The sequence below is a fragment of the Corylus avellana genome, chromosome 4 (assembly GCF_965113065.1).
Source record: "Corylus avellana chromosome 4, dhCorAvel1.hap1.2, whole genome shotgun sequence".
NCBI classification, from domain to species: Eukaryota; Viridiplantae; Streptophyta; class Magnoliopsida; order Fagales; family Betulaceae; genus Corylus; species Corylus avellana.
This window is the reverse complement of record NC_142493.1, coordinates 15880128-15895173: the sequence shown is the minus strand read 5'-3', so window position 1 is coordinate 15895173 and position 15046 is coordinate 15880128. Positions and strand designations below refer to the sequence as shown.

At 42.9% G+C, this 15046-nt stretch overlaps 1 protein-coding gene across 2 annotated transcripts in view; it reads left to right on the top strand.

Moving 5' to 3' along the window:
- SOS1 (sodium proton exchanger, putative (NHX7) (SOS1)) overlaps positions 1–15046 on the top strand; it is a 92486-nt gene that overhangs the window by 4618 nt on the left and 72822 nt on the right. The window contains exons 3-6 of one of the 2 annotated variants that reach the window (XM_059589699.2): positions 4493–4543; positions 4707–4798; positions 12651–12728; positions 12797–12954. In XM_059589699.2, coding sequence (XP_059445682.1) covers positions 4493–4543; positions 4707–4798; positions 12651–12728; positions 12797–12954 — 379 coding nt within the window. Of the gene's footprint in view, positions 1–4492; positions 4544–4706; positions 4799–12650; positions 12729–12796; positions 12955–15046 lie in introns of those variants that run through there. The other variant, XM_059589700.2, reaches the window with a different exon arrangement.

Sequence of the window (15046 nt, the reverse complement as noted above, 5' to 3'; positions counted from 1 at the left end):
TTGGCACCAATGGATTTCTTCACATAGCAAGGTGTTCTCCAATTCTTTCACCATATCCGCCTTTCGAACCTTCTCCTCCTGGGCTAGCACTCTTACCTCTGCCAACTCATCCAACTCCTGAATACCTCCCAACAACTCCTTTTTCTTTCTCCCAATGTCCCCAAACACTTCCTCATTCTACTTTTTCAAATCCAATTTGAGAGATTTCAGTTTCTTAGCAAGCACAAAACTAGGTAAACCCTCAAACGAGTAAGACCCCCACCAAGACCTAACCTTATCAACAAACCCTTCAGCTTTAAGCCACATATTTTCAAATTTAAAGCTCTTATTACCTCCACAAGGGGCCCCACAGTCCAATAACAAAGGGAAGTGATCGGAAATCAAGCGCTGAAGTCTTCTTTGTGACACTGCAGGGTAGTGATCTTCCCAATCCGAGGAAATCAAGAAACGGTTGATTCTAGACCAGCTCTCATTTTCTTGATTATTAGACCACGTAAATTGACCCCCCATCAAGGGCATGTCCACCAAGTTGTTATCTGAGATGAATTCCGAGAAATCCATCATGCCAGTGGAATAGTAAGACACATTGGAGGGCTCACTAGGGAACCGAACGATATTAAAATCCCCTCCAAGGCACCAAGGAACCTCCTACACATTCATCAAACCAGCCAATTCTTCCCAAAGGGCCCTTCTCTCCCCATCCTCATTCGGACCATACACCCCCCCGAAAGCCCACTCCCAGTAGTCCTCCACATTTTGAAAAGAGCAAGCCAAGGAGAAATGCCCCTCACACTCCTCCTTACACTCCACCACCCTCCTATCCCACATCAATAACATCCCCCCCGACAAGCCATTCGACCCTTTAAACTTCCACCCCACATGTTGGCCTCCCCAAAGACTATGAACCACCTCTCGGGAAATAACCTCCATCTTTGTCTCAATCAAACACACTACATCTACTTTCCCCTTTTTCAAAAGCCCCCTAATACGCAACCTTTTTTTGAGGGCATTCAACCCTCTCACATTCCATGCAACTATGTTAAGCTTCATGATCCACCAACGTGCCCCTCTTACAATCCTAGAGCTCCTTTAATCCTGTTGGGCTGGAACATGGGCAGAGATGCCTCCCAAATCAGCATCACCCTGTATCCTAGAAGCTTCAATAGAGTTGAACAAAAGCTCCAACTCCCCTATCTTCCCTTCATCAGTAATGCCAATTTTAGGGCAGAATTTGAGGCAATTATTAACTACCCACCTGGAAGACATCAACCCTGGCCCTAAATCCTCCAACCCAACAGAATCTGAGATACTATCCTCTTCCAAACTAGAGCCAGGTCCTAAAGGCTCCATTGCCGGCATACACTCCACTCCTTTATTTCCCTCCAGCAATTGCGGACACGTGCTACTTGCCTCCCCCCGACAGAATTCCTGCGAGCAGCTCCCCCCTACCATTCTTTTATTCCAACGAGAGGGTATCTCCACCAGGAACTGATCTGTACCCACGCCCGTACCTGCCCCCACATCTTCGGTCTCCACAGTACACATCGGCAGGCTCTGGGTATGTTCCGGCCGGAATTGCGTCTCCGGCACCCTGATTTCGGCGTCGACCCCAGAATCCCTTTCCCCTGCCTACAAGTCGCAATACTTTCCCCAGCTTCTCCGGTCTCCATAGGACAAATCGACGATCTCTAGGCATTTTCCAGCGAACCTTGCGTCTGCGGTACCCTCTGGGCTGATTCCGGCTTCGACCTCAGAACCCCTTTCCCCTGCCACAAGCCGCAATCGAGCCTACCGACGCATCGTCCCAATTTTTCTGCCCAACATACCTTCTCCTATAAGTCAACAAACCCTTTCCCTTTCCGTTAGCCTGAGCCTCAATCGCTGACATGATGGAGACACCGTTGCTTGGCTTCTCACCGACCTTAAACCCATCGCCAACCCCTGCAGAAGTGCCGAAGACCTCTGTGAGTATACCACCTTCCGCTGATACAGCTCTCCCACCCACAGGTAGAACCTTCTCGGCCAGCACCGACGAGTTCTCCGATTGTGCTAAGTGTGGTCTCAGCTCTATCGAATTCTCTTCAGCCTCCTCCCTGATTGCCACCTCAGCTGAAAGACATATATCTTTCGGTCCAACTCTGCCTGGGCTACTGAAGCAGCTCGCGCCTGAGCCCAGCAATCCTTTGGGCTTGAAAATTAATCTTTTTTTCACCTTCCTCTTGCTGTTGGGCTTTGAGCTCAGCCCACACTTTTCCTTTCCTTTCCAAAACTGCCCAAGCCCATTGCCCTCCAACTGCTTGAATACTCTGTCAAGTTTTGTCAATCCCACGTCACATTCCCGTTTCAGATATCTCAAAGTCTCCCTCACGTTGAGGAGCTCGAGATGTACAGCATAGTAGGTCTGCCCAGCATGGTTCACCACTCCCTTCCGTCCCTTCAAGTGCACAGAAGCTGACGTCGTCGCCTTCTGCCCTGTCGGCACTGAATTGCGAGGAGCTCCTATCGGCACCCCCATGCATCCTCCATTCTTCACGCTGTGCCTACCAGTCTCTATCGGACCTGTATCAGACCTCGCCGGCAAGGTTAGCTTCGTCGGACCCATCCCAGAACCACCGATAGCCAATGCCGAATTATGGGCCTTGCTGCCATAATCTTGAGCTTGCTGCTTTCTGTATTCGAAGTCATCTTTCCGCTCCCTAGTCATCCTGGCCTTCGTTTCTTGGAAAGAATTGCAGCAGTCCTTGGTTGACTTCGATGACATTCTCAGTGTTTCCGCATAGCTCCTTCTTTCCTTCTCCTCCTTAACTCTCTTGTCTACCCTGAATACTCGGTGCTCGCTTACCCCTCGAGACTCACAGAGCGACGAGTTTGCCACTCGCATTTCCTCGACGAAACGATCCCACCCAAACCCACGACGTCCTTCAGGAATAATGATTGAGCCGCATCTCCTTCTTCCATCAAATTCCTCCACTGTCAGAAAACATCTATGTCTATTTGAACATTTCTGAGCTATTATTCTAGGATACCCAGCTCTAGATTGATCCCAAAAAACTTCAGAATTATCCACAGCCACCAGAGCCTCACCTATTCACACCATCCACGCCAGCTCGTCCTTTTTCATGAAAATGGACTTTTTGAATCTATTACTCCTCTCAAAAATCCTTACCCCAGCTGCCCCCTCCTTAATCAAAACCTCAAACTCCTTGGACTCCACTGACCATCTCCTCGAACCAGCCATGACACAACCTAACACTAGCACAAAACAGCTCTCACGCGCCCCCCACGCGCCGACACAGGCGAGAGAGAGAAGAGAGAACCTCAGAGAACCTCAACCGAAACTGTATATATCATAATTAATTCAAGAGATTTATTCTAGGCAGCATTTGAGCTTCATGTGATGAAATGATTGGGTCAATATGTAGTCTGTTTTGGCCACCGTGACGATGAATGTGATCTAGCAATCCTTCTATGAACTGTGTGCAATCAAGGGTCTGACGATGAGATATGATTCAAAAGTTGTTTGTGGCATTTAGTTATGACTAATTTTTATTTTCAATTGTAACTGTTGATACGGAATGTGCGAAGTATCACTTAAGAGTCCAGAATTGGTTGTTGTTTCTTATTGTGGAAAGTTTTATTAACTAATTTTTATTTTCAATTGTAACTGTTGATACGGAATGTGCGAAGTATCTCTTAAGAGTCCAGAATTGCTTAATGTTTCTTATTGTGGAAAGTTTTTTTTTTTTTTTTTCCTTTCACTTTATCTTATTTTATTTTGAAATTTATACTTAAGGGGTCCCTTCTGACTGCTAAAATATAAGTACTCTTGTAGATGGTTAACAAAAAATAACAAAAGAATAGTTTGTAGTACATTTGTGCATTGTTATTACTTTTTTATTTTTTATTTTTTTTATTGATAACTAAGAATAAGTTTTATTAGAATGAGGAGAAACCTAATGCATTCTGGAGGTGAACAAAAGACTCACCCAAAACATACTAATGACATTCAGTTGGGATGAAATGTCTAAAAAAGAAGAAAAAAGGATGCAGCCAACAGCTAGCATCCACTCATGCAATGATCTCGGATATCAACTGCTATTTGCCAAACTATTAAACCTCTCCAGATGTAATCTCAACAGGCTAGCCTTCTCATATTTGGGATGTCTTTGATGGCTTACAATCCTTTTTCCGTTTTACTTTTGTACTATGGTTATAGATAGTCTGGTGCTTCTTTAATTCAAAAAATATTCTTGATGGGTTGAGAGTGAAACACCATTTTGGCACCGTAGCCTTTCAAAAGAGTGAAATACCATTTTGGCACTGTAGCCTTTCAAAAATCTGGAAAAGGGCCATATTTATTCTCATTTTGATTTTATTTTTTCCCCTAAGATTTTCATCTGTAAATCTGAGCATCATGTCATTGATTACTTAAATGTATTTGATGTTATTGTTTGTTTCTAATTAAGTTGATCGATAATGGACTAATGTGCAGAATATGGCACCCACCATCGATTGGGAAAGATTGGGGATGGCATTCGACTTTGTAAGTCAGTATATATTTGATATAGCACAACTGCAAGTCTGCAACACCTAATATAGGCTTCACCTCCTAAAACCAGTTTTTGATTGAAGGAGTTTTTTTTTTTTTTTTTTTTTTTTTCTTATTGTTCAATTGTTAGCTATTAAAATGCTGTTAATATATGCAGGGGCAAGTATTGATCCTGACCTTCTATTGGCTGTTTTTCTTCCTGCACTTCTTTTTGAGAGTTCATTTTCAATGGAAGTGCACCAAATAAAGGTTTCATTTCTCTGCCTTTTAGTACTAGTCGTTTCGAGTTTTGGTTATTGGAATTTTTCTTTGGTACCTCCAATTATTGGACTTGCAGATTCTCTCTCTCTCTCTTTCTCTCTCTCACAGTTCCACCCATCCAACCCTCCTTCCACACACACACACACACGCACACTTCCTCCCCAGATATATTGATCTATCACATCGCACTAAGAAGTACTTTTATCTTTGTGGTCCAAGGAAGATATGGGGTCACAGCTAAAATTGTGAATAAATTATCAAGTCCTAGACTGAAAAAAATTAAAACTCATCAAGTGAATTTATAAGATGAATGATAGTATCATCTACGATTCTGGTTGGGAGCTCCCTCCTGCCAGCTGGATCAAGGTTAAAAGTAAGGTTGAATAAATCTAATTCTTGTCAATCTAGGTGAGGGGGACTTTTAGCAATGAGACTAGGAATGTGATGCCTGAGAATCTGGATTTCCAGAAATATGACTATTCCCACATTTGTAAATGATTTGGAGTCAGATAGGATTCCTATGTTTGATTTACTCCTAAGTATCTCATAGAGGTTCGAGTGTGTCAATTTTATGCTCTTGCCATGTCAGCATGAAATCCTCTCTCGTTCCATCGGCGCGTGAGGAGTATCGACGGAGCTTGTGTTAGTTTTTCAATGCTCAGGTAGTGTAGGTTTGGTGTTCATCGAGTTTTGATCAGAGAGATGGGTTATTTGGGGTATTTCTATGTGGAAACGAAAGCATTTGAGATTAGCTCCAATGTTCAAGGAGGTGTCCAACTGGCGGAGAAGAGTCGGGGTAAAACTCGAGAAGTGATCATGGCATGGCCAACCATTTTCTGGTTGGTTAGCTCCTGGGATTACTTGACAAACAGCAAGAGAGTCCGGGAAAATTGGAGGACGTTTCGTTTTGGCTGCTTCTCGTATGTGATGCAGAGAAGAAAGAATTCCCATGGAAATTATTTGGAGCTGTCTGAATATGGTGGCAAGTGATACCGGACAGAAATGGATAAGGAAACAAACACACAAACTCACACACACAAGATAGATAGAAGTTCACCACCCAAGAGATAACACCAAAGGGATATAGATTATCACCACCCAAAGGATTACAACAAGAGATACAGAACTAAGAAACTCACCACTCTAAGGTTCACACCAAAGAGATACAGAGATACAAGGAGAACTCTCCTCTCAAAACCAAAGGCTAGTTTTAACTCACAACTCTGGCCCTAAATCCTACACTAGCACACACAACTATTTATAGAAGCTTAGAACAACCCTCTAAGCATAGGATAATCACTTAATGCAACTAAACAATCAACTAGGGTAGACAAGGAGCAGCAATTTCGTGGGGCAGCAGCCAAAGTGGACAAACAGCCACCTTTGAAGTCAAGGTGTGGAACACATGTCACTAACAGTTAGGTAGCAGCCAACTTAGAACGGCCATAGCTTTCAGTGCCTAACTCCAAATGCGTTCAAACCAGTTTTGTTGGAAAGATGAGATTCTGAACTTCAAGTTTGACCTAGCCATGTGCTTAAAATGATGAAGGAATCGCCGGCTATGGTGTTCTAGAAGAACTCACTTGTCTGGATCCGGATTTCAGCATTTTGGGCCTATGCATTCTGTTGCGCATGTGACTTAACTTGGGCTGAAGCTTGGGCCCTTGTTAAATCATCATTGCTGGACATAACCATGTCATATGAAGCTTGGGCCATTGTCAATGGGCTCTTCCTAGACACACCCGTGTCAGCAAGGGACGGAGGAGTTTTGTGATAATTCCAGAGGGGTATGAGGGGAAAGGGTGGAAAGCATGCCGGTCGCAATTGCAAAGGCTGAAGTTGCACTACGAAAAGAATAGAGAAGGGGTGGAAACTGGGGATGCATCGGAGGGGAAGAAACAAATAGGACAGAGTGGGGTGAACAAAGAGACAACACAGACGGGACTCCAAGACCGGTGATCATATGCAGAGCCAGTGGTCAGTGAAAAGGTCAAGATCGGCGATTTCGGAATTCAGGCAGCCGGCGAGGGGAATCCAAATTGCATAAGGAAGGTGTGCAACCCATGGAGATTGTAGCCGGGAATCACGTTATGCAACAAATGGAAATTTTGGCGCTTCACAATTAGGCAGATATCACGCACAACATTAAGGAGATTCTACTTTCCTTACAAAAGGAAATAGCTAGCTGTTTGATTAAGTTGGAGTTGGGCCGGGGGACTAAGGAGAAGGAGATCTAGCTGGGTCAAGATAATGAGGGGGAAGGGTTGCAAGATTGGGCTTTAAGAGGGGAGAAAGAAGATGGGCCTGTTCAGCCCATACAATTGTTGGATCCTGTTGACAAGCCCACAAGACAACAAATTATCAATAGATATCACAAGATATACGTGCGTAGACCAACCAGACGCAGGCGACCAAAAAGGGTGGGCCGTATGGACCAACCGGAGACTTGCCAGAGTAGGACGCCGGTGCACACAAGTGATGTTCCTGGCACAGATGATGCCGATAGGGCCTCCATCTGCCCTGGAAGTTCGAGAGGACAAAGGGGTAATCGTACATTTTTGCAAATCTGGAGAATGGCTCCTTTATGTGTAATGTGGTGCTTATGGAGAGAAAGGAATGCACGGAGTTTTGAGGACCGTGAACTTGGAATTACAGAGTTGAAGAAAAGGGTGCTTCAAACACTTTTCTCATGGAGAGTTTTGTGGCATTCTTCGCAAGTTTCAACACTTGTGGAATTCCTAGATTTATGTGCGTCATTTTCAAATTAAAAGTTTGTATGTGTGGTCTCTTTTTGTATACTTCCTGTGTATAGGGGTTGCGCTCCTTGCGCTTTTAATAAATTGATACTACCGATCAAAAAAAGCATCTCATAGAGGTTGGGTTATGACTTAAGAATGAAGCATGTGCTCATGCAATCACTTAAATCGTGGGCCAGAAATTTTTTTTTTTTTTGATAAGTAATATTGTATATATCAAAAAAAGTGCAATGAGCCTCTAAGTACACAGTAAGTATACATAGGAAAATCGGTGTTAACCCTCAAAAACCCCCGTATAAGGACCCTAAAACCCAAAAGAAGCCTAAAGAGACCCTGATGCCCAAAACCCAAAACAACCCTAAGCTCACAAGGCAAGCCTACACCCCCTGCCTTTGACCCTACTAGAACCACAGCCTCTAGCCTCAAAATTAATGGACCATTCCAAAATTTTCAACTCCCTCTTCCCCTTAGTATTTGAAACAGAAACCCCCTCTTCACGGCACCGATCCTCTTCAATGACTGAAAAAAGATTCAAAAGGCTTTTCTCGTCACCCCGAAAAGTCAATCCCAAAGTGGGAGCGAATTCCATCGCGTCGAGCACCACTTCAGAATAGCCCTCTACCCCACCACTGGAGTTGTTCACCACAACCTTGGCCAGCAACTTCTTGTTCTTATCTAGCTGCTCTGAGATTACCCCAGCTGAGACTTGGAAATAGAAGAATAAATAGGTGCTCCACTCTCCGTCATTCCAGGATGAGAGAGGCGAAGTCTCATACCCAGCTTAGCCGCCCCTGAGGAAGAACCACCAGAAAACCCTGGGTGAGCAGCCGTCGAGACTGTATGACTGGCCTGTGACTCGGCTGTCAGAGGACCCATCCTCTGAGAAGAAGTTGAAGAGTCTTCCTTGGTAGCCAGAGTCGATGAGGATGCCTCCTTCACCTTAGGCGGAGATGGAGAAACAGTTCTCGACCCAAAAAATCCCCACCAGACCAAACCTTTCGCCGGAGAAGGTTTCCGATCAGTCTTGACTGGGCTTCCTCCACCGTTGGAGAAACAGACGCCACCGCAGCCTCCATCTACCCTAGGTCCACACTCACCATGCTCTGAGGACTCACTGAACACACCATTGCAAAGGGAAGACCTTCTCTGGGTACATTGGAGAAGCCATCCGAGACAACATAAATTGGCGGAGCTAGCTCCGACACCACAGCGATAGACTCCACACTCCTGAGGAGATCACCCTGAACCACCATAGACGCCATCTCCGTTGATGCATCCCCAAGACCCTCTACAAAACTAGGTTCCAACACATCACCCGTAGGAGACTTTGGATTTGGACCCGAATGATGAGGGAGGCCTTCTTCGACTTAAGCCCAGTCCTCATCGTTAACCCACAAAATTATTTGTGCTTTAGGCCCATCCCAGTAGAAAGGACCCGATCCACGTCAGCCCTAATATTTTTGAGACCCTCTTCAATGAGTGCAATACCCTCATCGTCTTCCTCACTGAAGTGCCGCCTCCCTTAGAAGGTCTCCTATCCAGCAACGAACCAGCCTTCTCCTTCTTAGACGACACACCATTCTCAAACTTGAAGCAGTTTACTAGTGATCTCGTCTCCTCTCCACCCTTCACCAACTCAGAATAAACAGCCATCGTAACCAGATCTAAATGATTCACTGTCACCAGATTCACTAAACTAGGAGTGTCGAATATCATTGCCGCATAGGTTCGAGTAGACGAAATACCACCACTGCTGGAAGTAACACTAGAGACCGCCCGTCGGTCCTTTGCAACGATGAGCCCTAGCAAGTGCCGTAGTTTGCCCACAAAACGACGCTAGGCCCTCAGAGGTAGCCAAATAATCCCTTTCTGGCCTCCCTCAACAAAAACAGCCGCCTCTAAGAACTGACCAGCCTTGTTGCTACCCTTACAGACCATTAGAACCTCCACCTCCCCCCAGAAACATTTAGCAAAATCCTCCTTCCCCTAAGACATCAACGCTTCCTCCACTGTGTCCACCAACCAATCCGAGCACCGAATCCCTAGCGATATAGATCCACCAAAACCTTTTCGCTTCTCTTGCAAGCGAATTTCTGACTTACCTGGTTTCGTTGAGAACGAGAATGATTTAGCTTCCACCGTGAAACGACGCTCCATCTCCACCTAAATAATCGCATCTCACGAGACCAAAATGGTCTCTAGCGGGACATGCCTACATGCGCCATTGCCAGAGGAGAGAGAGAGTGAGAGAGTTCTATGTGTGCGCAGTGAACACTCTCCACCTTTCAGCTCTACTTAGGATGATCAACGCCAGAACTTCAGAAAGTTTATGGATTTAAAGTTTGTGAAGGTGAAACAAATTATTTCATTATATCGATGTAGGTAGAATTTGGAACACTGTGACTGTTTTTGAGGTTGAACAATTACTTAAAGTTAGCTACACCTCTAAAGTTCATGGGTTATAGAAAGAAGTTTAATGCTACTGCCAATCATTCAATTGGAGGGCCATCGGTAAGGAATTTTATGGCTTTAAGGTTTTTGAAGGTAAGTTTTGTTTTGTTATGTTTTTTATTTTTTTGGGATAACTTTACTTAGACCCTGTTAACTATCACGCGTTTTAAGAAGACCGCCATAAATTTCAAAAACTCTTAATTTTACCCTTTGAACTTTCAATTTGATGCAATTGACCTCCACCTGTCAATTTTTGCCGTTAAATTCTAACGGAAAACGCTAGAAGACCAAATTACCCTTCAATTTTTTATTTTTTTTAAAAAAATTTGAAATTAAGGGTAAATTTGCAATTTTATAAAATGTTTCATGGGTATACAGTCATTTCATCACTTTTAATGTTAAAAAATTGACGGAGGGGGTAGATTGCATCAAATTGAAAGTTCGGAGGGTGACATTGAGAAGTTTTGAAATTTGGGGGGTTTTTTCAAATCGTGTGGTAGTTTAGGGGTCCTTTGTGAAGTTCCCCCAATTTTATTTTTTTATTTTTTATTTTTGGAAAAACTTAACTTTAAACTCTTGAACTACCGCTGGTTTTGAAATGACCCGCTCAAATTTTAAAAACTCTCAATTTAACCCCCTAAACTTTCAATTTGATTCAATTAACCCCCATCTGTCAGATTTAGCCGTTAACTCCTAACGGAAATGCTTAAAAAGACTAAATTACCATTCAATTTTCGTTTAAAAAAAGAAAAGAAAAATGGTGGGTCACCTTGTGACATGTGGGTCAGGCCGTGACCCATGTTGTGTCAAGCCAAACCCACGCCCGTGACCCATGGCGTGGGTTTGGCTGTGACCCAGCGTGGGTCTGCTGACCCATGGCGGGTCTCTGGCCAAGACCTGCCTGGGTCACCAGGAGACCCACCTGAGTCACAAGTGACCCAGCGTGGTTCAAATTTTTTTTTTTTTAATAACTTTATTATTATTTTTTAATTTTTAGTTTTAAATGAAGGATAAAGTTGAAATTTTATAAAAAGTCAAGGGTATAAAGGTAATTTTATCACTTTTATCGTTTAAAATATGATGGAGGGGCCAATTAAATCAAATTGAAAGTTCAAGGGGTTATGAGAGATTTTGAAATTTGGGGGGTCTTCTCAAAATGCGCAGCAGTTCATGGGTTTAAAGTGAAATTTCCCCTTTATTTTTTTTATATCGGTGTGGGTAATTTTGGTTCAAATTTGACAATAAGTTGATGAGGTTCCAAGAGAAAAGAATCGTGGAAATCTTTGGTCACAGGGAACAACAGGCAAACAACCTCCAAATGCTTTGAATAAGATGTCAAAATGTTCCTTTTGGAGTTGTCTAGCTACTTGTAAAATATTAGACCAATCGGAGTGAGTTTAGTGGTCAAAAGATAGGCGAAACGACTTTCTGACCTGGAATTTTGAGCACATGAAACAATAGGCAAATAGACTCCAAATGCTTCCTGTGAGATATCAAAATGATCGTCTTTGGAGTCATCTACCTACTCGTTAAATTTTAGGTCAATTGGAGCACGTTAAGGGGTCGGAATTAGGCCAAACAGAGGGGCTGCATTTGGCAGCCAATGGCTGGCTGACATGTGGCAGCTATCACATGGCAGCGCCTGCTTGTTCCATGTGGCACAAGCAGCTAGACCACCCAGCTGCTGATGTCATCAGTGATGTCATCGGATGATGTCATGATGACATCAACTGAAGTAGGTGGTGGCTCATGGGTGACACAGCCCATTGCCACCTGCTATGTGGCCACATCTGGGTATTCCAGATGAGGGACACGTGTCCCTCATCCCATGACCATGGATGGCTATAAAAAGGGTGCTTCACCCTTTCAAAAATTCATACCATTTCTCATTTGTTCCATTCTAGTGAGAGAAAGTTCAAGCGAGGTTGAGGTTTTTAGTGGGAGAAAGGCCAAGCAACTTGGGAATAGTGTACTTGGAGCTGGGGAAGTGTTATATTTTAAGTTATATAATGATTTTATGTTGTGAAGTAGAAGCTCTGGTATATTTTATAATGTCAAAGAGAGAGCAAAAATTTATTACTTATTTTTCCGCTGTGTTATTATAAGTTAATGATAGTAATGTCACATGGGAAATGAGATAGTTTCACTTTCTCCCTTGTGTTTTAAGGGTGGGGCGTTACATTTAGCATTCTTCTTGTGCTTTTTGTACCTGTTACGAATAACCAATTTTTGCTTATAAAATGATGGATAAAGTTTTCTTCCAAACTAGATTGGAGGAAAATTTTGTTCTAAAATGATTTACTATGAGACAATAATTTCTAAATGCTGTACACACAACAAAAGCAACCTCTATAGAGATGATGGCCACTTTAGACTTTGTTGCAAATGGTAGACGGAATTAGCAAGGATATCAACCACATGACTTTGTTGAAACTTGTTCAAACCATCACTCTTAGCTTCTATTTGCAGCTTAACAGAATAAAGCTCTTTGAAGAATTCTATAAGGCCCATTTAACTCCTTGATATGTATAATTATTTATGTGCATATAGTTACCCTTTTGGAGTTATTGATGATTGTGAAGTTTTCCGGAATTTAAATGAACCAGCTGCTCTCACCATTTTTTTTTGTGCAGAGGTGTATGGTACAAATGATTTTACTCGCTGGTCCTGGTGTACTGATATCAACCTTCTGTCTTGGATCTGCTTTGAAGGTATAATTCACCTTGCTGTTTAGACTAAAATACTTGTTTCACATAATCACATCTATGATATCCTGCAGTTCACCTTCCCATATAACTGGAGTTGGAAGACATCATTGTTGCTTGGGGGACTTCTGAGTGCTACAGATCCTGTGGCTATTGTTGCTCTGTTAAAAGATCTTGGTGCAAGTAAAAAACTAAGTACAATAATTGAAGGAGAATCTTTGATGAATGATGGGTATTTATATTTCATGATTTACCTCTTATTTATTTTTATATATTATCTCCATATAAATTTGTATGTGTAGCATCTAATACCAACCAATTACTTATGTATAAAGTATATGTATGTATATATTATATGTATATGGTTATGCTTATGTATATATATGTGCTTCCTCCATCCCATATTAAGCGTCTTACTTTTCCTTTAGGTGTTTCCCAAAATGAATGTGCCCTCTCAGAAAGTCAAACCATTTTTTATCTGTGTTTTCCCTTATAATTTTTTCCTACTAAAACACATAACCCAAACACTGATTAATGTCAATATGCTATGTACATATACTAGATGGGGTGTGAGGTGTTGCTGTTCTAGAAACTTGGTGACGTGTCCCTAGTGAGCTGTCCTAGTATGGTCTTGTGTATTTTCCAGAACATTATACAAAGCTTCTATATATAAGAAGAGAGGGAAAGAATGATAAAGCCCATGTTTCAAATAATCTATGTAACATGGTATCAGAGTTAGCTTTTGTGCATTGAAACCTTTCCCTTGATTGTGTGTCCTTCCCTTTTTCTTCTTCTTTGTTTTTCTTTCACTTTACCTTCTTAGTCTGGTCACTGGTCAATAAGTGAGGTTTGTGACCAGACATCTATTCATTGGAAGAAAATGGTGCCATCATCATTGTACAGGTTGGAATGACTGACGCCATCAACCTCCTTGTGGTTGCCATTGTCGTGAGTCACCGATATAGTCAATGGTGGTTTCAATTGATCCGGCACTAGATGAGGAATGTTAGAAGTATTGACATTTTCAGAGAAGTTTGTGTTGTGTGTGGAAGATAGTCGTGTACGGCGATTCCTTGGTTGTTGGAGACCCAATTAGTGGCTTAGTCATGTGATTGATCAAATTTGATGTTTTTTGTTGTTGTTTGGCTTTATTGGCATTCTGGTTGTGGTTGCTGGTGAGCCTTGTTGTCACTGGTGAAGTTTGGACGATGTTTTTGAAGCAGAAAGGTTCTGATTGGTTGCGAGCACATCTTATCCCTGTCAAGGATAATGATAACCCCTGGCTGGTTTAGTATCCTATCCCATTTTTGTTTTATCTTTTTGTGGGCCACAAACCAAACTTTAGCCCAAAGGCCCATGTTTGTTAGGTTCTCAGCCCAAGCTTACAGCCCAAAGAAGATATACAACTCACAATGCCACAGCCCACAACCCAAATATGCCCAAACTGTTCCTAACCAAGCCCACCACTACCAAGCCCACTCCAACCATCCAACCCAAAACACCCCTAAGCCAAACCATCTCAACCCTTCTTAGGTCAGAGTACTCGGACCCGACTTCATACCAAAATCCGGATTTGACTTCCATGCGTGATTTCCGCCGAAACCTCACAGTTCTTCACCCTTTTATTACTTGATCTGGTGATTTCCAGTGGATTACCAGCTAGATCTGTCGGTGGTTCTCAGTGGTTTTTTGGCAATCCTTTTTCTAGTGTTTTCCAGCCGATTATTGCTGGTTTTAGTGGTCTTTGGTGGTTTTTCGGTGATCGTCAGTGGTTCTTGGCTGCTTCTACCATCTTTGGTCGTCATTGATGGTCGGTTCTAGAGTAGGACAATCCTGTATGCTATTGGGTTGATCCTTTCGACCACGTTAAATGGCCCAACATAAGGGGTGCTTAGCTTTTGCCTTCTTGCCGATTCTCTTCGCACCTTACTTTCAAAAACACCTTGTCCTTGGCTTCAAATGCCATCTCTTGATAGTGCTTATCCGCATGGCTATTTCATGTAGACCAGAGTGCATAGGATTTCATGAAGAAGATTGGAGCAGATGTGAGTGCGGAGGGTCTTCAGGGGACAATGCCAGCCAGGGGCGTTAAGACAAGATCACAAGCTTGCGTGGACAAATTGTTAAAATAGTCACAAAAGCCTCCGTTCGATAGCCTGTTCGAACGTGCTAGCGAACGGAGCACCCAGGGAAGTCACAATAGTAATTCCCGAGACGTCTGTTCACTATGTTGTTCGAATATGCTAGCAAATGAGACATTCCAGAGATGTCCTTTTGCTAGACGTTCGAACGTGCTAGCGAACTAGACATTCTAGGAAGTGGTC